Source organism: Pseudopipra pipra, chromosome 2 (assembly GCF_036250125.1).
Source record: "Pseudopipra pipra isolate bDixPip1 chromosome 2, bDixPip1.hap1, whole genome shotgun sequence".
Lineage (NCBI taxonomy): Eukaryota > Metazoa > Chordata > Aves > Passeriformes > Pipridae > Pseudopipra > Pseudopipra pipra.
In genome coordinates, this window is record NC_087550.1 from 118685341 (window position 1) to 118712781 (window position 27441).

A 27441-nucleotide genomic window follows, 5' to 3' on the forward strand; every position below is an offset into this window, starting at 1 on the left:
TTATTATTTATTGTGCATTTTGAACCCCAGGTACAACAGACTAATGCAATCAAAACTAGTTTCTATACCAAATAGATTGAAGAATTAGGGAGTTTTACCCCAAAGAGACTAAACCCCGTGTGTTTAGTGGCACCTCTCACCCAGCTGGTCCTGGTATCCCCACAGGTGATTTTTGCCCTGTGGCAAATTTCATACACCCGACCAGCAACTTAAATTAATCAGCAGTAATTTATTATTTATTTATTTTTGTCATGTATTATGCCTTTTGAACCCCATGTACCGCAGACTGCTGTGACCAAAACTAGATCTCGAGCCCAAAGAGACTAGTTTATCTGGGATAAAAACCCCTGGGTTTTTAGTGTATTTGGGATAAAAGACTAAACCCTGTGTGTTTAGTCTCACATATCACACAGCTGGGACCGGGCCGCAGCGTCTCCACAGGTGATTTTCGCGCCGGTGCAGCCGTGTGGTGACTTTGACCCACCCGCCCACAGCACTTGGGGCTGGTTTCCGAACGGAGCTCCACTGATGTTCCTGAGCAGCAGTTTATTGCCCCTTTATTAGTCCGTGTCCCGGCCGGAGCGGCGCTGGCGGGAGCCGCTCTCCCCGCGAGCCCTGAGGGCGCAGCGATGGCGGCGCCGCTCCCTCAGCGCCGCCCCGGGGCGGAGCGGGCGGCCTTTGGCGCGGGGCCGGGCCCGCGGGTGCTGCGGGCTGCGCTCGGCCATGGCCGCCCCCGCCGAGCCCGGGGACCCGCCCGGCTTCCAGCGGCCGCCGGCGATGCTGCGGCTGAAGCGCAAACGCCGGCAGAGGAGCGAACCCGCCGCTGCCGCCGCCGCCCCGGCCCCGCGGGGCCCCTCCGCGCCCGCCCGCCGCAACCCCTTCTGCAGCCTGAACAACAACAACGCGCCTCAGCGGGCGGCGGCCCCTCAGCCCCCGGCCCCGGCGGGCGGGGATCCATCGGCAGCGCCCTTCTGGCAGGTGGGACCGAGCCCCGGCACCGGGGGCTCTCCGCGTGGCGCCGGAGAGGCGAGGGGAGACGCGGGGAGGGGACTCGGCGCCCTCGCCCTTCAGCGCCGTCGCCATCAGCCATCGCCCTCAGTCCTCTCCCTCAGCACCCTCGGCCTCAGCCCGCGCCCTCAGCCCCGAGCCCCCTTAAAGCCAGCCCGGGGCTCGGCCCGGCCTCATACAAGTCAGTCTGGACTCTTGCTCAGCACCGTGTGGGGATCTCGTGCTCGCCCCAGGGGTGGGTGTTTGCAGCCTGGCCGTGCTTGGGACCAGCCGTGAAATGTCACTGCCGGGGCGTTTTTTAAAATGATCGGCCCTTTTAAAATGATCGGTGCTTCCTTTGCTCCTTTGGGCCTTACGCTGCTGTTTCGTTCAGTTTTTAGAGCCTGCCTGTGAAGAGAAGCCCCCCAGGAGAGCAGAGCCCGCGGGAGGAGCCGACATCCTCGCCCTGACCGAGGTAGGAAACAGCACACAGTGCTGGGAAGGTTTTAGCTGTTTTCTCTTTTTTTTTTGAATCTTTTGTCCTTTGATCTGTTCCTGTTTATGATTGCTGGAAAGACTCCTGTGGGTGAAAACCATCTTGTGGTTTTATAAGCAACAAAATGGGTTATTTCTATTAGAATCTGGTACTGACTGAAATAATCAGCTGAGTCTAAAGTTTGCCTTTGGTTTCACTTGTGAACAGGTTTAATTTTCTGTGACTGAACTGATGCTGTCTCTGTTTGGACAGGACCTTCACTCACCTACTGCTGTACCCAAAGTTCCCTCCTCACCAAGACAGGACTTCCCTGCAGACTGGAGTATTAAAACACGGATTCTATTCATGTCTTCCCAACCTTTCACCTGGACAGAACATCTAAGAGCACAAGAGGAAGCTCAGGGACTTGCTCAGCACTGTAGAGCTACAGAAACCACCTTGCCCCAGAGTGTGCAGGTGAGAGCTGGGAGGGTGGCTGGAGCTCCAGCTTTGTGTCTGGCAGCTTTCCCATCCTCCTCAAACCCTCTTGGATCTCCAGGAACCCCAGCTGTCCACGGAGCTGCGTTGTGCCTTCCAGCAGAGCCTCGTGTACTGGCTCCACCCTTCGCTGCCGTGGCTGCCGCTGTTCCCTCGGATTGGGGCAGACAGGAAAATAGCTGGAAAGGCTTGTCCTTGGGCACAGGATGAGGCCTTGCAGCAAGTGCTCAGGAGTGACTGGTGAGTGGAACCGAATTAGTCATGTATTTGGTAAGATTAAGACAATGGGATTTTAATTAATCACAGAATCACAGGATGGTTTGGGATGGGAGGGATTTTAAGGATCTTCTCGTTCCACCCCCTGCCATGGGCAGGGACACCTTCCACCAGCCCAGGCTGCTCCAAGCAGTGTCCAACCTGGCCTTGGACACTTCCAGGGATCCAGGGGCAGCCACAGCTTCTCTGGGCAACCTGGGCCAGGGCCTCCCCACCCTCCCAGCCAGGAATTCCTTCCCAATCTCCCATCTCTCTCTGCCCTCTGGCAGTGGGAAGCCATTCCCTGTGTGCTGTCCCTCCATCCCAAGCCCCTGTGCAATGTCAGTAGCCAAGGAATGCCTACCGTGAGGGCTGTTGCTGCTCGTTCCCAGGTGTGTGAGCTTCTCCTCGCTGTACCGGCTGCTCAAGGCGGGGCTGTGTCCCTATTTCTACGTGTGCTGCCCGCAGTTCACGGTGCTGTTCCGCGCCGCGGGGCTGGGGGGCAGCGCCGTGCTCAGCGCCGCCATCGCCCCCACCACCCGCGGCTTCAGGGAGGCCCTCAGGAGCGAAGGCAAGTGCAGCCAGTCCTGCCGGCACGGGCAGGGCTCACAGAAGGCAGGGGCTGTGCGACAGAACCGCTCACTGCTCCCTCTCCTCTGCTCCAGGCATAGAGTTCTCCTTACCTTTCGTAGAAGAAAGAGCCAGGAGACAGAAGAACTCCGAGGAGGATTTGGGAACAGAAGTGGCTGACGGCCTCAGAGGGGGCAGCAGTGCAGAGGATGCAGAGTAAGTGACAGCCCTGTGCAGTGCTGGAATTCAAGGGCATCTCCAGGCTCCTGCACAGCCCATTTGGAAAACTCTCCTCGGAGGTGCTGCCCTGCTAACACTGGTCCTGTGCTTTCCAGGGAACCAGCTCTGAGCGATGATGACGAGGAAAGTTTCTCTTGGCTAGAGGAGATGGGAGTCCAAGATGAGGTGAAGAAACCAGACACCATTTCTATCCAACTGTATCCTTCCTTTGCACTTCCAGAGGTGCGACACCGGGAAACCCTGCAGCTGTTACAGTGCTGTGGTACAGATTTAAGTTCTCTCAGAGCTTTTGAGGGCTGTTTTCCAAATACGAATCCTCCCGTTCCTGCATGCTGAGAGACTGTGCATGTCTTCTTGAGTTCCTTTACAAGAATTTCTAGGAATCTGAAGCCAGGATTAAGATGCTGCTTAATATTCGAAGAACAAATCAGTGCAATCTTGGTGGGGTTTGGCTTTTGGGCTTGAAGGACTCGATTGCTCAGAGAGGGCAGGGGGGGCTCTGCTGCTCCAGCTCTGCCTTTGCACGGGGATATCTCCCCCCTGGCCGTGGTTTTCCCGTGACTCCCGTTGCCAGGCGCAAGGAGAAGCAGGAGGTGCAGGTGGACCACAGGCCCGAGTCGCTGGCGCTGGTGAGGGGCTCGGCCACGCTGACCCTGCTCAACCTGCTCATCAACTGCCGCAGCCTGGTGGCCGTGGCGGGGCCGCAGGCGGGGCTGCCCCCCACGCTGCTGTCCCCCGTGGCCTTCCGGGGGGGCACCATGCACACGCTCAAGGTGAGGGCAGGGGGCAGGGAGGGTTTCCTCACCCCCACCTTGGTGTCCTTTCCTTCAGGCACCACACAGGGGGTGTTGTGGCTGGAGCCCGAGCCAGCCTGGTGTGTGCAGTGCAGCCTGTTCCTAAACCCCCTGCACCCACACACGGCCCTGTGCTGCACACAGCCCCGGGCTCCCCTCCTGCACCTCAGACAGGCAGGACTGCCCGGGGGGAAAAGGGTGGCTGAAAGGTTCCTCCCGAGCTCTCGTGGGGTCTGAGGCTGTCCCAGCCCTTTGCACCAAGGAGCCTCTGAGCCACAGCTCACCAGCTGTTCCTGTGAAGGGCGATTTGGGCTGGCAGGGACCTTAAGGATCATCCAGTGCCACACCCTGCCATGGGCAGGGACACCTTCCACTAGACCAGGTTGCTGCAAGCCCCATCCAGCCTGCCCTTGGACACTTCCAGGGGCAGCCACAGCTTCTCTGGGCAACCTGGGCCAGGGCCTCCCCACTCTCACAGCCAGGAATTTCTGCCCAGTAAGAACGGGATGAGCTGCTTATTCCACTAGAGAAGTTCACCCTGTTCTTTGCACTTCACTTCCTACAATCCCCACTCCAGGTGGTGCATTTTAGGAGTAAAGCCATGGCAGTGCTGGTGCACTGAGTGGGGAGTTGACAATGTTGAGAAGTGTTCCCATTTCCTGTGGCCCCGTGGTGTCAGAGTGGGTGGGAGCTGGCAGGGCCGTGCTGAGGGCAGCACTGATCCCTGCTGTGCCCCCCTGATCCCTGCTGTGCCCCCCGATCCCTGCTGTGCCCCCCATCCCTGCTGTGCCCCCCGATCCCTGCTGTGCCCCCCATCCCTGCTGTGCCCCCCGATCCCTGCTGTGCCCCCCATCCCTGCTGTGCCCCCCTGATCCCTGCTGTGCCCCCCGATCCCTGCTGTGCCCTCCATCCCTGCTGTGCCCCCCTGATCCCTGCTGTGCCCCCCTGATCCCTGCTGTGCCCCCCTGATCCCTGCTGTGCCCCCTTGATCCCTGCTGTGCCCCCTTGATCCCTGCTGTGCCCCCTTGATCCCTGCTGTGCCCCCTTGATCCCTGCTGTGCCCCCCATCCCTGCTGTGCCCCCCCCGATCCCTGCTGTGCCCCCCGATCCCTGCCGTGCCCCCGATCCCTGCCGTGCCCCCGATCCCTGCTGTGCCCCCCCGATCCCTGCTGTGCCCCCCCATCCCTGCTGTGCCCCCCTGATCCCTGCTGTGCCCCCCTGATCCCTGCTGTGCCCCCTGATCCCTGCTGTGCCCTGATCCCTGCTGTGCCCCCAGGCCCGCAGTGCCCGTGCCCGCGTGCCGGGGGGCTCGGAGGACGTGTTCAGCCTGGAGGTGCTGGGGCCTGTCCTGCCCCACACCCTGCGGGCGCTCACCCGGCTGCTGGGCCCGGCCCAGCGCGGGGCCTTCCGCGCCCTGCTCAGCACACACCAGCCCAGCGCCGCCTTCAACTGCGGCCCCCGGCCCCAGGTGAGCACAGCCCTGCCTGGGAACGGGGCCGGGGGAAACGGGGACACCAGCACCTTCCCTGGGAATGGGGATGGGGGCAAATGGGGACACCAACACCTTCCCTGGGAACAGGGCTGGAGAGCAAACAGGGACACCAAGACCTTCCCTGGGAACGGAGCTGGGGGGCAAATGGGGGACACCAACACCTTCCCTGGGAACAGGGCTGGAGAGCAAACAGGGACACCAACACCTTCCCTGGGAACGGAGCTGGGGCACAAACCTGGGACACCGACACCTTCCCTGGGAACAGGGCTGGAGAGCAAACCTGGGACACCAAGACCTTCCCTGGGAATGGGGCTGGGGGGCAAACTGGGGACACCAAGACCTTCCCTGGGAACGGGGCTGGAGTGCAAACCTGGGACACAAACCTCCCCCTGTGATCAGCACTGGCAGCCCCTGTGGCTTGTCATTCCCTCAGAAATGGGACAATGGGAAGAGCAGGAGCTCCCCAGGGGTGTCCAAGAGCGTGTTTGGAGGTACAGAAACACTTGTCGTGCGTTCCCACAGGAGGCTGTGGGATCCCAGCAGGATCTCCCTGCGTGTGGATTGCATCCCAAGACTCTGGATGAGCTGAGGCAGTGTCCAACCCTGGGCAAGTCTGCCATCCGCTTCCTGGAGATGAAGGACTATGCCTACACCTGGAAGGCCTAGGAATGCTGGTGCCACTCCTGGAGCAGGATGTTCCAGGTGTGCTGTGCTCAGGGGGCGTGGGCAGCACCTGGGCAGGTCGGGAGGGACATCCCAGGCACTGCCCATGGCATGGAAACACTTCCAAGGACTTTTAACGGGAAGAGAGGCTTTGGGCTTCTCCTTTTGTATTTTAGAAAGTCTTTTTTAAATAAAACTCTTCTTTTTATGGGTGTGGTTTGCAGGCAGGTCTGTGCTCCCCCAGCACAGGCACAGTCTGGTCCGAGTACGGAATTCCTGCTCCAGGCAGGAACTCATAACCAGTTTGGAACTAGAACTTTCCATGGCAGGGGCTTGGAACAAGATGAGCCTTACAGTGCCTTCCAACCCAGACCTTCCGGGATTCTATGGATGGGTGGAATTCTTGGCAAAACTCATTCCCAGGCTGCTCCCAGCACCTAGTCAGGAGCTCCACAGAGATGGATGGGGGTCAGGGACCTGCAGCTGGATCCAGCTAAAAGGTGGATATTCCCCAGAGCTGCTCAGGAGAACTCCCAGTCCCACCCCCTGCCCGGGGTTTAAGGGAGTCCTTTGTACGAACTACACCTGGATCACAACAAGGGGGAGGAATTAAATGGCTGCAGCACCTGCTCAGGAGGAATTTCCTGCTGGAAAGGGTGGTGAGGCCTTGGCAGGGGCTGCCCAGGGAGGTTTGGAGTGCCCAGCCCTGGAGGTGTCCCAGGAAGGCCTGGCCGTGGCACTCAGTGCTCTGGGCTGGGGGACAAGGTGGGGATGGGGCACAGGGGGATCCGTGGGCTGGGAGGGCTCTTCCAAGAGCAGCCACTGCAGCCTGAGGCAGGAAAAGCTTCCTCTGCCTCCTGCTGTTCATCCCCAGCACAGGAGGTGTCCTGCCCCAGGAATACCCAGGGATACAGTTACACTGTGGCTTTACAGGGACTGCTGTGACCTGTCATCCTTGGGGTTCACTGACTCCAGCCCAGATCCAGACCCTCCCTCAGGACACACAGAGGCTCTTGGAGCATTAAATACGGAGTCTCTCTTCCTGGGGGAGAGCAGGGCAGCACAGTCCCCATTTCATTATTTTCTACACTTTTCCATAACAAATCCAGCAATTAATGAACATTGGACAACGTTCTCAGGGACGGGGGGGTTTGGTGGGGTGTCCTGAGCAGGGCCAGGGCTTGGACTGGATGATCCTTCCAGCTCAGGATATTCCATGATTCCATGACTATTCCATCACCATTTTCACCCCTTTGATTGGATTTCTCTGCTGCTGGGAAAGAACTCAGGTCTTTACCTTAACATGGGGAGCAGGGACACCAAAGAAGGAACAGAACAAGTACAGGAGACTGTACATTCCCAGACTGGATCATATCCCAGTGGGAAGCCGGAGCTGCCACAGGAACAGGACCCTCAGCAGCTCCGAGGCCTCAGCTCTGTCAAAGCCCCAGGTCTGGGCAGGAGCTGCTCCCACCCCGGGATGGATCCTGCACCCAAGGGCTGAGACAGACCCCCCACCCAGCACTCCCAGGCTCCCTCTGGATCTCACACACCTTCCCAGCAGTTCAGCCACAGCCTGGAGAAGCTCCGAACACTCAGGGAGAGACCGAAGGCGAGAAGCCAAAGGGAAAAAAGTTTAATTCAAGACAACAACGTCCATGAAAATGAAGATCAGCTGAAGCATTTCCAGAGCGCTTGGACAGACTTGGAGGGGCTCTTTTGTCTGCAAACCAACCCCATTTCTCTGCTGCACACGAGACACCAACCCCTGTCCCCTCAGGGCAAGGACAGACCTTGTTCCTGTCCCCTCAGGGCAAGGACAGACCTTGTTCTGTGACACTGATGGGCTCCAGGCACCAGGAATTCCTCACAGGAGGCCTGAGTGAGTTCCGGTCCCCGACCCAGCTCAGATACAACAGCTCAAAAAAAACTTCTCTGGAATGAGCACCTGAACTATCCCAGTCCAGAAATCCTGGCACCTGGCACCAGCTCAGAGCTGGCAGGAAGGGTGCAGTGCCCTGTCCAGTTCCAAGGGCACGCAGGCAAAGGACTGATACTTCTTAAATAACAGATAAAGTAACGAGGAGGAAAAGCTTTCTATGTCCTCTCCTACCCAACTGCCCAAGGCTCTCCCTGGGGGCACAGGATCCTTATGGAAATGTTAAACCCAGAGTTATTTTGTAAGAGACCAAAGCAACAAAAATAACCAGACCTGCTCCTCCCACCCCATGGCTGTTGAGAATCCTTCCAAAGCCACTTCTATGCTGCGTGTGGTTCTTCCAGAAGGCATTTTGGCATATTTAAATTCCCGGTTCCTGGCTTGGCATCCACTGGAATTACTGTCTGCTGACCAGGGGTGCAGATTATGAACTTGTGCTGCTTTATTGACCAAGTCGGGTACAACAATTGAAGCGTCATCCTACCCCCTCCCCCCCAGTCCAGTTGTAGATCCGGTAAAGTTCAAAATTCACATGAACCACAAATCCGTACGATCGGCATCGGGCAGTGAGTTCACTGGTTGGGAACAGCCCCTCTGTCCCGGGGACCGGCGGGAGTCACCTCCCTGTCCCTCTGGAAGCCTCTCGTCGCCTCGCCCGGCTGTCCCGGAGCGCAGGTGGCCACTGAGGGCCCCCCGGGGCAGGGCCGGGGGGGACAATCCTGTGCTCTCCAGGGACCTCCCAGCGCCAGCGTTCCACAGGGAGAGGAACTGCAGGAGCTTCAGCCGTGGGTTTGGATTCCCGATGCCTCCAGAGCCTGTCCTCCGATTTAGTCGTTTAAGAAATAATTACATCACTAATGTAAACAATATAAACATACCAAAAACTAAGTATGATTTAAATACATTTGGATGGTACAAAAGAAAAAAAACCTGTGGGCGTCTGTACAGTTTTTACAAGGTGGGAACTGCCGACGTATTTACAACCCGAGGGCCGAACACCGAGAGTTGTGCGGCGCAGGAGGCGCGGCCGGCCCGGCTCAGCGGTGGGAGGCACTCCTGAACATGGTGGTGTTGACCATGCTCTCCTTTGGTACGAGCCCCATCGCCTGCAGCGCCGCCGTGGCCGCCGTGGCCTTCGCGTGCTTCTTGTTAAGGCTGGCAAAGGTGGGCCGGTACTCGTTGCCGTTGACTCTCACCTGGGGACAGCGAAAGGCGGCGCTGGAAAAGCTGCCAGGGCTCCAAGGGGACCCCTGGCCCGGGGCACAGCAATCCAGGGCTGGCAGCACAGCCCCTGCGTGGAATCACAGCCTGGGCTGGGGTGGGAGGGACCTTAAAGCCCATCCACTGCCACCTTCCACCAGCCCAGGTTGCTCCAAGCCCCAGCTTGGACACTTCCAGGGATCCAGGGGCAGCCACAGCTTCTCTGGGAATTCTATCCCAGTCCCTGCCCACCCTCACAGGGAGGAATTCCTTCCCAGTATCCCATCTAACTCTGCCCTCTGTCACTTTAAAGCCATTCCCTGTGTCCTGTCCCTCCATCCCTTGTCCCCAGTCCCTCTCCAGCTCTCCTGGAGCCCCTTTAGGCCCTGCAAGGGGCTCTCAGCTCTCCCTGGATCCTTCTCTTCTCCAGGTGACCCCCCCCAGCTCTCCCAGCCTGGCTCCAGAGCAGAGGGGCTCCAGCCCTGGGATCAACTCACCATCCTTGGCCACCCCTGAGGTGGCTGAGATGTTCCATCCAAACAGGAACAGGAATTCCCTGCCCTGGGACAGCGACTCAGCAGCAGCTGAGGCAGCTCAGACCCACCTTGAAGATGAAATGCTTGCGGTGATCAGGCCCACTGTCGTCCACCAACACGAACTCGGGGGGTGTCCACCTCCTCTTGTTGCAGATCTCCATCAGCGCAGACACCGGGTGCTTCCCTGGCCACACACACAGCCCAGGCTTCAGTGTCAGAGCAGCCCTTGGCAGCCACAGGGTTTGGGGGAAAAAATCTCACCTGAAAGATCCTTCATCACCACGTAATGGCCAGATCTCTTCTGGGCCTTCTCTCCCACAGCAACCAGCCCTGGAAACAACACAGTGCAGTTCACAGCCCTGATTCCCACCTGATCCCTGTGTTCTCAGCAGCAAAGCAAGAACAGGATCAGTGGGAACACCTGGAGACTCCACACGAGTCTCAAGCCTCCCTTTCATCCAGCGTTTTTCCCTCTGTTTTTCCCAAAGGCTCCAGGAAGACCCTGAACAAAAAACTCTGAGCAGTCTTGCACAGGCCAGAAACCCCCTGGTTTTCCAGGGAAACCCGGTTTTCCATGACCCCTCCGGAGAAACAAGAGAGGAACTGAAGAACTCTGTCCTGTGCAGCCCAGGAGTGCCTCAGTCTGCCTCCAACACACGGAGCACGGGAAGGGTTCCCATGGACTGGGAATGTCCCCGTGTGTCCCCTCGTGCCAGGAATGACCCCATGGAGTGGGATCACACACGTGCTCCCTGTATTTCCCAGTGTTCAAATCCCCTCTGTGTGCAGGGTCACAGCCCAGGGACTGTCACCTCCACCCCACTGGGAGATAAGGAAATAGGGGGGCAGAGGAGCAGGAACAGCCCCAGGTGGGTGCAGGGAGCCCGGGTTCTCATGGAGCCCCTGGGAAACACCAAAGCTCCACATTTTTCTTTGGAAAATCTTCCAAGAGTAAGAAATAAAATGAGGAATTGCCAAAAATGTCTGAAATGCCAGTGACCAGCTGTGAGAGAAACCCAAGTTTCTCCCCACGGATTTTGCCATTCTCAGACTTCAGCCCCTCCACATTCCTTTGCTTCTTACCTCGAGTGTTCCTGTTGTTTGGGGACTGAGGACAGGGAGATACTGCAAGTGCTTCCAGTGTCTTCCTGCTCCTTCACCTTTGTTTTTGGGTGGCATCTGGGTTTGCTTTGCTTTCCAAGACAGTCCTTCCCTCCTTACCAGACACTCCTCCCAACATTCCTGCAGCTCCTGAGCAGGGACTTTCCAAGGGGCACGAACCCATGGGAGACAACAATCCCTGAAGGAAAGGTTGGGGGCTTCCCCCTTACAGAATTTTGCATCCCAACCAGCCAGAGAACTCTCTCCACGTTCAAACTCTCCCTGCCACTCCAAGGCACTGACACTCAGCTCCCATCTTGTCTCTGGGACCTCAACAAGGAACTTCCAAGAAGCTGCTGCCTCCTGAGTCACTCCCTGGCACATTCCTGGCACTAGGAATTGTATTTTATTTGAGGAATAAGTTCAAAAATGTGTTAAAAATCCTTACAAAACAAACTTGGCTGGGTTATTTATTAACAGACAGATCTGCTTTCAAAAATTCCTGACTTTTCTTTAAAACTGCACAGAAATTTAAAAAAAAGGACTTTTCAGTCATTTAATCATCCAAGAACAGTAATGTCTGAAGAACTGCTTGTCCTAAATGGATAATCCCTGTCCAGCTGCCTCCCCACAGTGCAGGAAAGCTGCTGCCTCACCTCCCTGTGTCCCAGAGCTGGTGGCTCAAAAGGAGAGAGGATTCTGCATCCAGGCAGAATTTTGTGGGAATGACCAGATAAGGTTGCCCATATGATCACAAACACTCCAAAGGCAGGAAATCCAAAGCAAAGCCCAGCTGGCACTAAGGTTATCCCTCTTTTCCCATGACTGTCACAGGCCAGGAAGAGGAATCCTTGGCCATCACTGTCACGAGCCACCTTTTGGTTTTAATTCCTTGGCACAGAAAGATTGTACAGAACAAAAACATGGGAAGAGTTTGGTCATTCACAGAATCCCAAAATCACTGAGGTTGGTAAAGACCTCCAAGATCACTGAGTCCAACCAGCTTTGTTTTCTTCCAAGCTCAGTTCTGAGCAGTGACCAAAGCAAAAACAAGCCCTGAAATCCCAGACACTCAGAATGGTTTGGGTGGGAGGGACCTCAAAGCCCATCCAGTGCCACCCCCTGCCATGGGCAGGGACACCTCCCACCAGCCCAGGTTGCTCCAAGCCCTGTCCAACCTGGCCTTGGAATAATTCTGAGTATTTCTGTGCTTTGATATCAGTTGTGACCTATTTCATATATTAAAGGTTTGTAAAGAACAGAACAATTCCAGCAGAAATCCTCACTGCTGGAATTTGGCATCCTGGGTTTAAAATGGCCAGAACTTGGATGGGTGTTTCAGGTGGAAAATTGTCCTCCACCTCCAAAGCACCCTGGCCTGGCTGCAGGAGCAGCTCCACAGCCTGGAATGGGCTGGATGGTTCTGCTGGATCCAGGGGGTTTTCCACCTGTGGCCACAGACAGGAAACCATGGACACAGGGGTGGTTTACACAGAGAGAGGAGAGATGGCTAAAGCTGCCTCTGGAACCAGCCCTGAGCTGAGCAGGGGAGCCTCCAGCAGATCAGAGCAGAGATGGAACAGCAGGGACATGAGGGACAGAGCAGGAACCAAATCCCTGTGGAAGCCCCAAGCCCTGAGGGTGACAGGCTGGGGGGTCTCACCCCACCCAGCCTGGGTTCAACTGCTCCCCTGCCATCCTGCCCTGCTCCTGCTCCAGCACTGCCTCCACACCAGCCACCACAGCTCCTCCACAGCCAGTTCCCTGCCTGTGCCTCCTCTCTGCATCCCACTGGAGCACATCCCTAACGGAAGAATCACTGGGAAGCACTTTGTACCAGGGCAGGGGAAGGGCAGGGAAGGCAAAGGACACCTGGCAGAGCTCACAGGCACAAGGACAAAGCCTAAACCAGAAGAGGAGCAGAATCCCAGGACCTGTCCACTCTTGCAGGGCAGGCAGCCAGGCCAGCCTTGCTCCATCAGGAGATCCTGCCCATCTCCAGCCCGGCAGCTCTGGGAGCCCAGGACACCCCGAGGGCAGGACTCACCTTTGCGGTCTGTCTTGAAGTCCACCATGATGGGCTCCACGCTGCCTTCCTTGTTCTTCCCAAGCCCTTCTCCTTCTCTCCAGCCCATCTTCCTCATCAGCTGAGCTCCCATTCCTCCAGTGACAGGGGCTGCTCTTAAGAACTGATCCTATCCAGAAAAAGAGAAGTAAAACAAGGCCTAAAGTTAGCACTGGGATTTGAAATAGCAAGTGGGAGCTTCCAAAAAATGTTTCTAACAACCTTTCACAGACTGAATTTAAAAAAAAAAAATCCACCTGAGCTTTGTGGGTTTTCAGCCCAAACCAGTGTGTGGAACCCGGAATTCACGCGGACACACGAGACACAAATCAATGTTTGGCAAAAAGGAACAACTTAAGGAAACTCTGAGGTGATCCCAAGGTGGCAGTGACCTGTTCCAGACAGATGTGTTTGACCAAGCGACACCCAGCCGGTTCTAAACACTCTCTTTGATCCCAGAGTTCTCCTCGGCTCGGGAAGTGTTCCGTGTGCCCGGCACGGCCGTGCCAGGAGCTCCTCCTCACCCACAGAACACAAGCACATTCAGGCAGGACATTCAGGGCTCTTTAGGTGTATTTAAATCTAAAAAAAAAAACCCTCTCCGAATTGTACTCGTAACACGGCAATTGCACATTCGAGTTCTCCCCTGAAAATCCACATGGAACAAAGAGCTTCCGCTTTTCCCTGGGGGTTTTTAACGGAAAAAGGCGCTGGGCCCCCCAGTTTAGCAGCAGAGCAGCTGTCACATTCTTTCAAATGAGCATTAATACAGGTTGTTAAATGGTGAAAGCTTAACAGAAAGTTTAAACATCCGCTTTGATGTAAAGAACTGTAAAAACTCCTTAAAAGTTACGTACCTAGGCCTCGCTGGCACCAGAGTTGGGAATAGTAGGGCTGGCACTGACCGTGGCAAGGAGGCGGCTACAAGGATTTGACCCTGAAACAAGTTTCCATACAGAGGGGTGAAAGTTCACAGGGTATTCTGTGAACCCTCATCTCTCGTGCCCCCCCGCTGGCCCCAGGAAGCAAGTCAAGCATTTCCATCCCACGGAGACTTGCTGCCTCGGACGCAGTTACCCCGGCACGGAGCGGCTCCAGCGCAGCGCGGGCGGGACGCGGGGATGGCGCTGCGGGCACGGCGAGGGCACGGCCGGGCCGGGGCTGCCTCGGGCTGGGCCTGCACGGGGACACGGCCCAGGGCTGGCCACGGCCACGGTCACGGCAGGGCCCTGCTCTCCCAGGGGCCACGGAGCCCTGAGTGCTGAGGAGCACCGGCCCCTGCCTTCCAAAGACTCGCCCAGGACTGATGGATCCCTCCTTTCCCAACAATCACAGCTCCTTGGTGTCCTGGCATCCACAGAGCCCTGATTTCTGGAGACTCATAGTTTACTGCTTGTCCAAGACTCACAGATCCCTGGTTTCCCAGGACTGATGGATCCCTGGTTTCCCAACACTCACAGATCCCTGGTTTCCCAGGATTGATGGATCCCTGGCTTCCCAACACTCACAGGTCTCTGGTTTCCCAGGATTGATGGATTTCTGGTTTCCCAACACTCACAGGTCTCTGGTTTCCCAGGATTGATGGATTTCTGGTTTCCCAGGACCCACAAGTCTCTGCTTTCCCAGAAGTCACATGTCCCTGTTTTCCCAAAACTCACAGATCCCTGCTTTCCCAAGGCTCACAAGTCCCTGCTTTCCCAAGGCTCACAAGCCCCTGCTTTCCCAAGGTTCACAGATCCCTGCTTTCCCAAGGCTCACAGATCCCTGTTTTCCCAGGACTCTCAGGTCCCTGTTTTCCCAGGACTCCCAGGTCCCTGGTTCCCATTCGTAGGTAACAAACCCACAAGTTCCTGTTGCAGAGTCTGTTCTCCAGGGATTCCCAACACACCCCTGTGGGTGGGACAAGGATAACAAGGAGGAGCTGCTGCAGATTGTGGCAGGAATTGCCCAGTCCTTGCCCATCCCCAGGAAACCCTCTGGATCTGCACAGGATCCACGTGGGATGGAGGAGCAGAGCTCTGGCTGGGGCACAACACCCAGTCCCTCTGACACAGCACCCAGAGCCCTCCAGAGCCTCTTCCTGACTCCCAGTTCCCTCCTCCTCTCTTTTCCAGGAACGTCTCATAAGAGAAGGACACCCAGACACAAACCCAGCTGGGACAGCCCGGCCCCGATCCTGGGTTTGCAGCTCCTTGGCAGTGCCAGAATTTGGGAAACCAGCCCCTGTTCCAGCAGCACCCCTGTGTGTTCAGTTCACAAAGGACACGGAGCAAGTCCTGCTGAGGTCACTGGAATGTCACTGGAATGTCACACGGCTTCCCAACACACCTGGACAATGCCCTGGGCCAGGGGCCGGGGAAGGAGAGAACACAAGCAAAGTATCCTGTTCCCAGGGAAAAATCCAAGCCCTCAGTTCCTACTGAGGGAAAAGAGCTTGAACAGACTCCAGAAACTGGGAAGAAGAGGTTCTGAATTCCAAAGGGCAGTTTATTCCCAAGAGCCCTTCGCTGGCTGAACTCAGGATCCTGGTGGAAGTGCAGCAGGAGCTCTGTGCACCCTGCTGACCCCACAGAACAACAGGGAGTCCCACACTGATCACAACCACTATCAGTGATAATTATCAATAACAGTTTCACTCCAGAACACACAAATACCTGTGCAGCCCACTGACAGGCTAAAGGAAGGAATTCTGATTCCAGTGGGAAAGGAGCCAGAAGCCCACTTGGATTCAGGTCAGTGAGGAAGGAAAGGTTTGCAGTGAGGAAAACTTCCTTCCCTCCTGATTCTGGTTTGGTTTTTTCTTTTAATAATTAAGTGATAATGATTTAATACTAATAAGTGATAATATAATAACAAACCTCTGATGGCCCCTGTACATTGTATTTTTTAATCATTTCATGACAGACCACTTCCCTCAGCCCATGATTTAACGAGTGAGGGGAAAACCAGTGCTGGGTTTGGAACTCATTTGAAACATAAAAAAGGAACAGAAACGGTCACCAAAGCAGGGAAGCAAAATCCACATTTCTTTGCATGTTAAAAACCATCAAAGGCTGAGTGTCCCCAAGCTCCTGAGCTCTGGACCTTTGCAGATTCCAAACTAAGGAGGCTGGGATACAGCCAACCCCCAGGTTTCTGAGCACTTGGTGACTGCTGCCAGAATTGTCTGATTATTCACAAAGTCAGTTCTCTTTCCCTCACTAATCTCGATTTGAGGGAGCCTGCAGGACAATTTAATGCCTTTTTCCTCATGTTTTGACCTCTAAATTCCATGAAACCCCACTTCCATTCTGCCAGCACATGGAGACACCAAAGGGTCACATTCCTGTGTCAGCACTTTCTTTAAAGGGAAGGTAAAACCTGATTCCTTCTGAGGGTTTGGAGTGGTTTTAATTCACATTATCCCTGATTTTTCAGGTGATTCTTTGGAGCAAGAATTTAGGAAGCGCAACAAAGCCCTGAAGGCACAAGGTGGCAGCTCAGGTACAGCCCAGGGACTAAAGGTCACTTGACCTCCAAGACCTTCTTCGAGTTCCAGGAACAAGCAGCTCTTTGGAAAAACTTGTGCCAAGCTGCTGAATTTTCCATTAAATCACAGAATATCCTGAGCTGGGAGAGACCCCAAAGGCTCATCCAGTCCAACTCCTGGCCCTGCCCAGGACATCCCAACAATCCCCCCTGTCCCTGAGAGCGCTGTCCAAATGCTCCCTGAGCTCTGGATCAGGATCTGGAATGTTGCCAGGACCCTGAGGAGGGAATTTGGGGCTGGTCCTGACCTGGAAGATGCTCCAGCCCTTTCAGCACCAGCCACATTCCTTCCCTCACACCAGGGGGTGAATCCCTTGCTGGAGAATCCCAGCAAATGCCTCACAAATCCTGGAGTTCCCAAACTCCTGCAGGGTTCGTGCTGCACAACAGCAGAAGAATTCCAGCTGGAATAGCTGGAAAAACCAGCAGTGAGAGGAGTGAGGAGGCAGCCAGTCCAATCCAACTCACATGGCATGGAATCAGGGAATGGTTTGGATTGGAAGGAGCTTTAAAGCCCATCCAGTGCCACCCCTGCCACGGGCAGGGACACCTTCCACCAGCCCAGGTTGCTCCAAGCCCCGTCCAACCTGGCCTTGGACACTTCCAGGGATCCAGGGGCAGCCACAGCTTCTCTGGGCAACCTGGGCCAGGGCCTCCCCACCCTCCCAGCCAGGAATTCCTCCAATATCCAGGATGTGATGAACACAGGGTTGATGTGCTCTGCCCTGTGCCCTCCCTTCCCATGGGAACACCAGGATTCCCTGAGTGTCCTGCCTGGAAGCTCAGCACTCCTGCCAGGGGGAACCACCAGACCAGCTCCACCTCCTCCCTCAGAGGAGTTCTGCTCTGCTGGGACTGGGAAGAATGGAAGGAAGGTTTGGAACTTTCCAGAAGCTGCTGCAGCCCACGGGGGAGCACAAGGGAGTGGCCCAGCAGGTCCCAGGGTCACCCTGTGTGCACAAACTGCCCCTGCAGAGCAAATGCAGGCTCCAGAGGGAAGCTGATAAATCCAGGACCAAGTGTGAGTCTGGGAAAGGGGGAGTGAACAGACCTCAACAGAATTTGCTTGGAAAAAACAAAAAATATTCCCCCACTTGCTCTGACATTCCTTCAGCAGCTCGGTGTGTTTGGAAGAAAAAAGGGAATAAATAAAGGAAACCTTCAGAGAAACGAGTCATGTTTGTGAACTGATTACACTGATGGTGACCCACAGAAACAGAACCCACTTTTCCAAAGGGAAAGGTGACACTGTTCAGAACTGCTTTAGGATACAACACATCCAGCAATGTTTTCTCCCCTTATGGATCCTGCTCAGGACCCTCCCCACGAACACCAGGAATTAGGACAGGAGTCAGAAGATGAACCTCACTCCCACTTGGGGTCCCCCACTGGGGCACCACATTAACCACTGCAGGACCCCAGGCCCTCAAACACTGAGATCCAAACTGGAATTCCAGGCAGTCTGAGGACACATCACCTCTCCAGGCAGTTAAATCCACCAAATGCAAAGTGAAGTCAGAGCTCAGCAAACAAATTCCCCAAGCCCTTCACTTCCTCCCCCCCCGACACAGCTCTCCTGCTCCACCTCCCTGCTTTGTGGGGATCTCTGTCCCCCCAACGGCTGAGCATCCTCTAATTATGCATTAAATGAGACCCCAATTAACTGGCTGACACGGCTCCACCTCTGCTGAAGGGCCACAGCTCCTCCCCTGGCCACTGGACACAGCAAAGTCCCCAGGAAATGCCTCCAGGAATCAGCTCCAGTCAGAAATGGGCAATAATTTACAGCCACAACTCCACAGCCCTGCCAGCAGATAAAAAAAATGATAGAAACACAGAATATCCTGAGTTGGAAGTGACCCACCAGGATCAGAGTCCAACTCCTGGCCCTAGTGATGAAAACTATCTTTTTTTAATGTTAAAATGCTTTTTCTTAGGACAAAAAGGGAGCCCAAGCCTCAATCCTCAGTGCTACACTGATCAATTAATAATTGTTACACCACTTCAAGTGCCCAAATAACACACAACCTGGACTTTGCATTTCCTGGGTGGTTTGCATTCGTGTCCCTGAGAAAGATAACATGGATTCAGAACCCCTTCCTGTGGAATCCTCCTCAACCACAGGATGGGACTCCACCTGAAGGCTCCCACAGGCCCCACCACTCCTAAGAAACCCTGGGCACAGCCTGAGCACTCCTGGCTCTGCTGGATGTGGAACCTGGAAGAGCAGCAGTGCAGCAGGAGGAGGACTGGACTGGGTCCTGCCTTCTTCACCCACCAGCTCCTCCTGTTCCCAGAGCAGCCTCCTTTGTGCCCAATCTCAGGATGCTGCCTGGGGAGGACCCTGCCCTGCAAACCACAGCAGAGCTGCTGCTGCTCCCCCCGAGTTCCAGATCCAAGCCCACCTTCCAGCACACTCCTGCTCCTCAGGGAGCCGTGTCCACGAGCACAGAGCACACTCTGCTCCCATCTTCTCCCTAGGAAGTGTTTCACTGGGTTCTTTGGGGTTTTTTGTTGGGTGGTTGTTTGGGTTTGTTTAGCTGGGGTTTTTTAAAGCAGATCCCAGAGGGAGGTAAAGGCCCAGGAGAACACAGTTGCCCTTTGCATCCTGTCACTGAGGGCACAGAACCCCACAGAACCTCGAGCCAGGGGGAGGTTTGGGAAAGAGCTGATCAGAGCTGCTCCCTTCCCATGGCCCTGGGAGAGCCTCTCCAGGGGATGCAGAGGGAGAACCTCCCTCACACACCTGCTGATCCCTTTCCCAAACCTCTCATTTCCAGCCAGGAAAAGCTCCCTCCTCACCAGCACATCCCTGCTGGGTGTTCACAGTTCCAATTGTCTCCATCAAAGGCAGTGTTTTGTTACAGCCTCAGATCAGCCTTTCTCATGTGCATCCTGCTTTAGCACTGACCAGATCCCCCAAGATTCCCACCTGGCCAGTGACTGGAATCTGAGCTCCCTGGCCCTCTGGACTGCTTGGCCATATGAAGTGGAAAAGCAAGGTAGTGAATCTTGGCAAAAACGCTTCTATTTTTGGATAATTCCAGGCTTTTGTGTTCAGTTTACACCAACTTTTATGGAATATTCCACTTCAGCCTCCTATGCAAGCTCCCAGCCTGGAAGGTGTCTGCCCACCAGCTGATCCAGCACAGACCCAGCTGCACCACCTGCCAGACTGAGCAGCACAGCTCGTTATTCCTTTGGCCTGAAAGGTGGACACTGCCAGCATTCCTCAGCTCTACTCCTGGTCAGAGCCCCAGCTCAGTGTTCACTGGCAAAGATGAAGCCTGAGGAATTCAACTCCTAAAGCACACGAGTGCAGGATGCACCACACCCCGAGAGCAGCCAGAGAGAACCTGAGCAAGAGGGGACTGTTTCACTGTACACACAAATAGTAGCAGGGTGGTATTAACACATAACTGCAACTCCTGGTGTAATCCTCCAAATCTTTGGCTCCCAGAAAACCCTGGTGATCCAGACAGAGGCAGAGGAGCAATGAGAGAGAACCAAGGCAAACACAACAGCAGTTTGGGACTTGGTTCGCTGAAGCTGATGCCAAAACTCACTGACTTCAACAAGATCAGGATCAAACCTTGCCTGAGCTGTCCCAATCCCAGTAAAGTGGTGATGGATCTGCCACTGCAGTGCCAGGACTGTGCTGGCAGTGCCAGGACGTGGATCAGGGGGTGCCCACTGTCACACCCTCAGTGACAGCGAAGGCTCTCGGCAGCGCTGAGCTGACAGACACAGATTTAACCCAACCTGCTGCACTTGGCACATGCAGGACCACAGGGCTTTAAGGCACATTTCTGGCACTTTGCAATACTTGCACTGCTTTTCAGACTGTGCAGGTGACACAGGGATGTCTGGGAACCTCTACCTTTCGGATCCAGGCCTGGGGGCCGCTGTTGGTGAGCTCGTCGGAGGACAGGATCTGTGCCCCAGTGCTGCCCGTGAACTGGCCAGGGATGGAGTTGGACTGGGCCCAGGCATCAATCTGCAAAGGCAAAAGCACAGGAGAGACCAAAATAAATGTCTGCACCCTCTCCTCTGCCACTCTCCATTGTTCCTCAGCACTTTTCATGCTGATTCCTCATTCAGATTCAGTTGTGAGCAGGTGCTCCCAAAAGCTCCCAAAGTCTGAGTGGTCACCCTGAAGCCTGAGCTCCAAGTCTAGTGAGTTTATGGTCTCCTTATCCTCAAAATCCAGTGCTAGGAAGTGCATGGTTTCATTTTGGTTTCAAGAGTTCCTTATCCCAAAATTTGGTGTTGGGAAGCGCAAACCAAGGCAGGACTTTACGAGCCCATCAACTGCTTCCCAAAGGTGTTTGCTCAAACAGGCCAGAGCGATGAGCTGGGATGGAAGGGGAGCCCTGATTTCCCCCCAGCTGCTCAGCTGCTGCTGGCAGCCCCTCCATACCTGCTCCTGTGCACGGTTCAACATGCACATGGCCTCCAGGTCGAAGGAGTTCTCATTGAGCCGTTTCTGGGCCACCGCCCGGTCGTTCATGGCCGTGGTGATGTCCACACACTGGGGAGAAAGAGAGCACTTGTGAAGATACAGCAGAGCACAGCAGTGTCCACTGGGGCTGGGAAAAGCTGCTGGAGAATAAGAGCTGCCAATACTGCAAAGTGGTTTTACGCAATCAATAGTTTGTCTGATAAAGAAACAAGGCAAGGCGACAAAAATCCTGGGGCTGCTTAAATCCACACAGGGTGGGCTTTCCTAAGCAAATACAGACTCTAAGTGTAACATCACCTGTACACACTAAATATCCAACAAGTTGTTTTCTAAGAACTATTTTGGTCACAAAAAAATCTGCAGAGAAGCATTTTCCTGTTCAGTGGCATCTTCTTCACCAACAGAATTAAACAAGGGACAGGAGGAGAGGGAACGGCCTCCAGCTGTGCCAGGGGAGGCTCAGGTTGGACAGGAGGGGGAATTTCCTGCTGGAAAGGGTGGTGAGGCCTTGGCAGGGGCTGCCCAGGGAGGTTTGGAGTGCCCAGCCCTGGAGGTGTCCCAGGAAGGCCTGGCCGTGGCACTCAGTGCTCTGGGCTGGGGGACAAGGTGGGGATGGGGCACAGGGGGATCCATGGGCTAGGAGGGCTTTTCCAGCCCCAGTGATCCTGGGATTCTGTAAAACCAGGCTGGGAGCTCATCGAATTCATTGTTCTGGAAAGAGTTCTTTCCATCTGTGCTGCTGAACTACAATAAAATTTAAAGAAAAGTAAATCTGAAACTGTTGTGGAGTCCCCTGGGTGAGAACACAGAGTGTTTGAAGGAGCTCACTGGAAACCTCCCCTCTGTGGGGTGAAAACATAACCAACTGTGGCTGGAGTACAGCTCTTGTCTAAAATCCTTGTGCCTTGCTCCTCAGAGGATGTGCATTTTATGGATCTTTCTGTCTGGAAAGGAGAAAGGGAAGGAATGGAATTTCCTTGGAGCTGTGACAGACACTGGCAGGGCTGGGACTGTTTGAGGCACAGGAGAAACCCAACAATCAGAGCAGCAGTTGGCACACACACCTCGAGGGGAAGGGGCATTTTAACTCCATTTTAATTGGCTCTATAAAACCCCTTTCTCTCCTTTGTTAGTCACCATCTCACACACTGTACAAAGCAGGAGGGACTCATTTAGGATTGACTCAGCTGAACCAAACAAACACAGTTAATCCACACCCCCGGCCCAGGAACCAGGGCAAGAATTAACTAAATACTGAAAAGCACTCAGAGACAGACATGGGGTTCTACAGCTGCATCAAACACAAGGATTGGTTCTGGGCTCTGTTAAATCTGACTGAAGATGTGGGATTTTCTGTTGGAGTTCAGGACAAAGGGGTCTCTGTGGTGAAGATCATTGCTGGAGCACCTGGCACTGACCAAGACAGGGTTCGAATCCCCCAAGTCCCAATGTCCCTGGACTGACATCAGTGCTTATTTACTGTCACACAGAGCACAACCAAGGTACAGGAGCAATCAAAATATTATCTCAAATCCCCTCACACGTACATTAAAATGCCTGTTTCAAACACACACTGGCTGAGTCAATAAATTTCCCTCACATGCTAAAGTAATTCTTGAATTTTCTGTTTGTGGAATGGGTTCAGGAGATAGATAAGAGTTCTTCTACTCACCAAAAGCTTCAATCCAGCAATACACCCAGGCATGGGAGCAGCCCAGGAAAGCAGCCTGGCACCACTGCCATGCCAAACCTGGGTGTTAGTGCTTTACCAGACTGGGGCTCTCAGCACATCCCCTGGGCACTCAACTCCCAACACTTCCCAAAAGGCCAGGCACCAGCCTGGGGACCAGCAGGGCTTTGTGCTGTGCCAACACACTCCATGGCAGCTTTGGATCTCGAGCAAAAATATAAATCTCTGCTTGAAGTATGAGAAGTTGTTATTATGGAGTCAAGGCAAACGTGGCAGTGCAGTGTTCCATCGTCCCCCAGAGCTCTGCCTGGCCAAGCCTCATCCTCCTCACCTTCCCCACCAGTCACAAACCCTGGAGCAGGAAGGATGTGGCTGGCAGGGGACAGCAGGTTTTTCACCTGCTCTGGAGGTTCCCTGAGTGCATTTCCTGCCTTTTTACATCCCCTGAGCACCTCTGCCCAAGGCACCTGGGATGCTCCACCCTGGAATCCAACACTCAGCTCCACACTTCCCAGCACAGCTCCTTCCTCACAGGTTCCTCTGCCTCCTACAGACATGCTGAGCCTCCAGATCACTCCAGACCTTTTCCTCCATCTCCTGCCACCACAAACAACTGTGCTAAGAGCCCACAGGGTTATTAACCAAGCTGTGATACACTGGCAGGCTCATTTCAGACTAATGCAGTAACTGAAACCAGCTGGGTGGTTTGTCACGTCAGTCCAGACTCGTATCACAACTGTCACAATATTTCAGAATTAGGAACAATGAACGGAGGGAAATTACACGTGAAACTTTTTAAGGATCCAAGCACACTCCCCCAGGCAAGGAGCTGATCTGCCTCATGTTGCTCAAAGGGAGCCATTTCCACCTCAGAGACCCCATAAACATTTTAAAAAATCAGGCAGAGAAGCAACTCTGTTACCTGTCAGACTCCCTGGAGGAACACCAGGAATTCTGCTACTGTTTGCCACTTAAGCCTTGCCAAACACAAGGGATGGGACACTCTGAGCTAACGCCCCCTGAAATCACCCTTAACACAAACCAAGTTAAGGTAAATGCAAATAAAAATATTTATTTACAAATATAAAAGCAGACAACATAGTTACAGGCATTTATAAACATACACAGGACAGAAAGGAAAGCTGTGCTTCACATATTTCCTCCAGTGAAACCGGGAATGACCTTCTGCACAAACATCTCAGGGTTTGCCTCACTAGTGGTGCCTGAGAGCCCAAACTGAGGGAACAAGGAATCGGGTGCCTGACCATCAAATTCCCAGGTATCCCATAAAAATGTTGGGGAAGTTACACTCTCTGGGCTTTTGGTGCTGTAAAACACCCAGAAGAAAACTCCTTCCATGCTTCAATTGTGCAGTACCAGAAAGTTCTTGAAAAACAAAGCACACCAAGTGAAGAGATGGTTTTGTCAGAAATGGATGGAAGGGTTTTGGTTTTGGCTTTGGAGGGGGTGAGAACGAGGCTTCAAGTGCATTGAGGTAACAGCAATTTAAAGAAATTAACATCTGTCTTAAATATTTAATTTACTTAATTACAAAACCCCCACAAAATGTTCTCTGGAAGAAATTTCAAGGGGAAAAACATTTGCTCTGTATTTTTTTTGTTTATTATCCACACAATTAGATTGTCCTTTGGAAGGTCAAGTGCAAAACAGCCATGTGAGCAAACCTGCCTGGAAAGCTGGAAAATCAATAAGCACATCCCGAGGAGATGGTGGCTTTAAAAGCACTCACAATTTTCAATGGATTACATTCCAGTGTGATGCTGTTACTCTAAGATCAGTGGGACAATTTAAGTAGCATTAATACATTACTGTCAAAGTCTCCAGGTGTTAATTAACCTCTGCAGGAAACTCAACAAGGAACTTTTTTTATCTCTTCCAGCTAAAGTTTCAATTCCCTGGAGCCCAAGGAGTCCCAGCTGACCAAAGGCCAGGGGTGGGACAGGCTGCTCCCAGCTCTGCCCCCGGGAGCATCCCAGATGCAGAGCTCACATCCCCAGCTCACTCAGCTCTTAGGTCCCACCTTTTTAAGTGCCTTTTTCGTTTTCCCAAACTGCAATTTGGTCCCAGAGTGCCCAGGCAATGGTTTTGGCTTTCTGATGTGATAGGCTCTCCTTGCCTTGCTTACCTCAATGGCTGGTTTGGGGAACACGTCGTCCTTGCCGTCGTCTTTGCCGCCCTTGTCAACGGGAACCCACTCTCCATAGACACTGTCTGCCTCCTTCTTCCTGTGCTGGGACCCCGAGGACACGGGGAACTCCTTGGACAGGCTGACCTGGTTTTTTGGCTGGGGGGGTGGTGCTGGTTTTATGCTGGGAGTCTGAAAGGCAGAAAATGGCAGAAGGTTCAGACCTGCAAACACACAGGACTCCCAAAGTGACTCCCTGCAAACCCTCGGGGTTCAGCTGCCACAGAACACTCACCCTTCTTATTATGGAACAACGAGCTACAATAATTATAATAAATCAACCCACTGTGAGCAACAAATTGCACTGTAAGAGAAGATGAGAAATCACTGAAACCAACTTCAGTGGCCCCAAATCTCCCAACCCTCCCTCTCCCAGCTGAGCCCGGCACAAAGAGAACAACCCTCATGTGCCACACAGGTATTTGGCAGGGAAAGCTCCAAGGGAAAAGTCCTGGGCAGCCAAAACACTGGCTGTGATCAAAAGCTTTGCAAGACCAGACTGAGCACTTCTCAGCATCTGGCTTTCCCATTTTGGGTTATTTTTCAGAGCAGCAGGAATTTCCAAGCACATTCCATCTACAGCCTTGTTTTCCTCAGACACTGTTGGCAATTCCTGAAGAACCTGCACAGATCTCTGCCAGGTTCCCTCCCAAGAGGCAAACACAGGTGGCAATGTGGGATAATACTGGATAAACTCCTAGGAATATGGATGGGAATAGCTGTCAGACTGGAATGGAGAAAGAACAACACTAAAAGGGTCAAAAATGTGGCCAACAGGCAGAGCAACTCATCACCACCACAGAACATTCCTCTCCAGAGCCTGGAAGAATTCCAAGGTTTCTTGAGTTTCACTGTACCCCTTTCTAACAGTACTATATAAAATCTCTTTCTACCTTACACATGTAAATATGTATTACTGCTTATTTTGTGCACACCACAAAGTACATGTATTTATACACAAGAATAGGAATGTTATTTCTAATATAATAATCTAATGTTATTTCTATTTTCACTGAGCCTACTAAATACATTTCTCGAGGAAAAAAGGCAATTTTTCTCGAGGAAAAAAGGCAACGCAGAAAGAACCGTGTATTGCAGAATACACCATCTAAGGAGTCTTTCTGCTGTGCCTTTTGCAATCGGATTTGTCTGTCACGGATTGGCCTCATAAGCCACCAGCGCGCCTGTAGCAAATGTGGATAGAGCCTTCCCAAATCTTCGTTCGCGAAGCCCAGCCATGATGATAAATACATTTCTAGTGCTTTATACCCTGCAAAACCAGAACAGACTTTCATGGGCACAAAAAAAAAAAAAAAAAACCAACCAAAACTAAAACTGGAAAAAAACCCCACCACCTAAAAAAAAAACCAAAAATCAACAAAACAAGAGAAGTTAAACAAAGCTAATCGATGCTTCAAAGCATTTCAGTCCCAGATGCACTTCAACAAACACTCCCCATTACACCAAGATTATCAATTTAACCTTGGTGAATCTGGGAGTGTTTCTTTAAATCGACAGAGAAACACTCCCCATTTCACCAAGATCATCACCCCCTGCCGCATTTCTGCAAAAGAACTTGCATTATTTAAAAAGAACCATGGTTTAAAGCACTGAAAAGTCAAGCAGCACTCACACTTAAATTGAAGAAGATGGGTTTGGGCTCGCTGAGCTTGAAAGGATGGTTGTAGAAAGGCCGCTCCTCCTCCTCCTCGTCCGACACGTGGGGTTTGTTCACGATCACGTCGTCTGTGCTCTGGGCAATCTTCTTGCATTTCTGAAAAGGGAATGTCAGCTCTGAGCAAACCTGCACTTGGCACCCAAACACACAGAGAACATTTCTAGCAAAAAACATGGTGCTCTTTTCTGAAGACAAGAAAACCTTTCAGCGAGGGCACCAACAGATGCACTTGGGATGTGCCACACAAATTATCCAACACCAGGCACTCACTGGGTGCTGACTCAGGACCTCGTCAGGAGCCACAGCTTCCAGATTCCTTCTGGAATATTGTGGGGTTGGCCAGGGATGCAGGACACCCCCATTTCACTGAATACAGAACACAGAGGTGCTGTGGGGATACCACAGTCAAACTGGGGAAACCTCCACGGGAGGAAACAAAAAAGAGAGGAAAAAAAGGACAAAAGACAAAAAGAGTTTCCAGAAAGGCCATAATTTTGTGATTCTTTCCTGATTTCCCAGCACCTGGACTCTTTCTGTGGCCAGTTTTGACTCAACAGAAGAGAAACATCATCCAGCAGATTCCCAGAGTTGTAAGGTAAAGGAGGGGCAGGTTTGGGGCTTCCAGATCAGCACAAACTACTTTGGATCTTGGTCAGGGGACGTGAAAAACACTCCAGGTGTGAGCACAGGGCACCTGCACCACCCAGCTTTGGACTGTCCCTCTGCTGGCCCCAGCCCAGGGACAGTCCAAAGTCCAGTTCTCAGCACTTGGACATTGCCTCATCTCAGATGTTATTTCCAGAACTGTCACACTGATGATGCAACTAAAAAAAAAAAACCACATAAAAGCACTTCTGTATTCCAAATTCTCTCCAGTTTCTGGGGGAAGTGTCCAAGGCCAGACTGGACGGGGCTTGGAGCAACCTGGGCTGGTGGAAGGTGTCCCTGCCCATGGCAGGGGGTGGGATGGATGGGCTTAGAGGTCCCTTCCAACCCAAATCATCCTACGATTTCAAAACAACACCAGAACCAAAAACTGGAAGTGAAAGCTTTGGGTTTCAT

At 53.4% G+C, this 27441-nt stretch overlaps 2 protein-coding genes across 3 annotated transcripts in view; one reads left to right on the forward strand and one right to left on the reverse strand.

The window, feature by feature from the left end:
* Positions 1-703: 703 nt before the first annotated feature.
* Positions 704-6182, forward strand: DONSON (DNA replication fork stabilization factor DONSON). The gene is made up of 10 exons (XM_064647177.1): positions 704-978; positions 1382-1462; positions 1736-1939; positions 2022-2200; positions 2608-2786; positions 2881-3001; positions 3121-3222; positions 3600-3798; positions 5096-5287; positions 5834-6182. Exons 1-10 carry the CDS (start codon positions 724-726, stop codon positions 5975-5977), a joined length of 1656 nt encoding a protein of 551 aa, XP_064503247.1. The 5' UTR covers positions 704-723; the 3' UTR covers positions 5978-6182.
* A 1411-nt stretch (positions 6183-7593) lies between these two features.
* SON (SON DNA and RNA binding protein) overlaps positions 7594-27441 on the reverse strand; it is a 37140-nt gene continuing 17292 nt past the window's right edge. The window contains exons 5-12 of one of the 2 annotated variants that reach the window (XM_064647157.1): positions 26335-26475; positions 24642-24833; positions 20764-20874; positions 20224-20340; positions 12798-12945; positions 9911-9979; positions 9718-9833; positions 7594-9109 (exon numbers count right to left, since the gene is read on the reverse strand). In XM_064647157.1, the coding sequence (XP_064503227.1) occupies positions 8951-9109; positions 9718-9833; positions 9911-9979; positions 12798-12945; positions 20224-20340; positions 20764-20874; positions 24642-24833; positions 26335-26475 (1053 nt within the window). In that variant the 3' untranslated portion in view covers positions 7594-8950. Of the gene's footprint in view, positions 9110-9717; positions 9834-9910; positions 9980-12797; positions 12946-13672; positions 13753-20223; positions 20341-20763; positions 20875-24641; positions 24834-26334; positions 26476-27441 lie in introns of those variants that run through there. The other variant, XM_064647158.1, reaches the window with a different exon arrangement.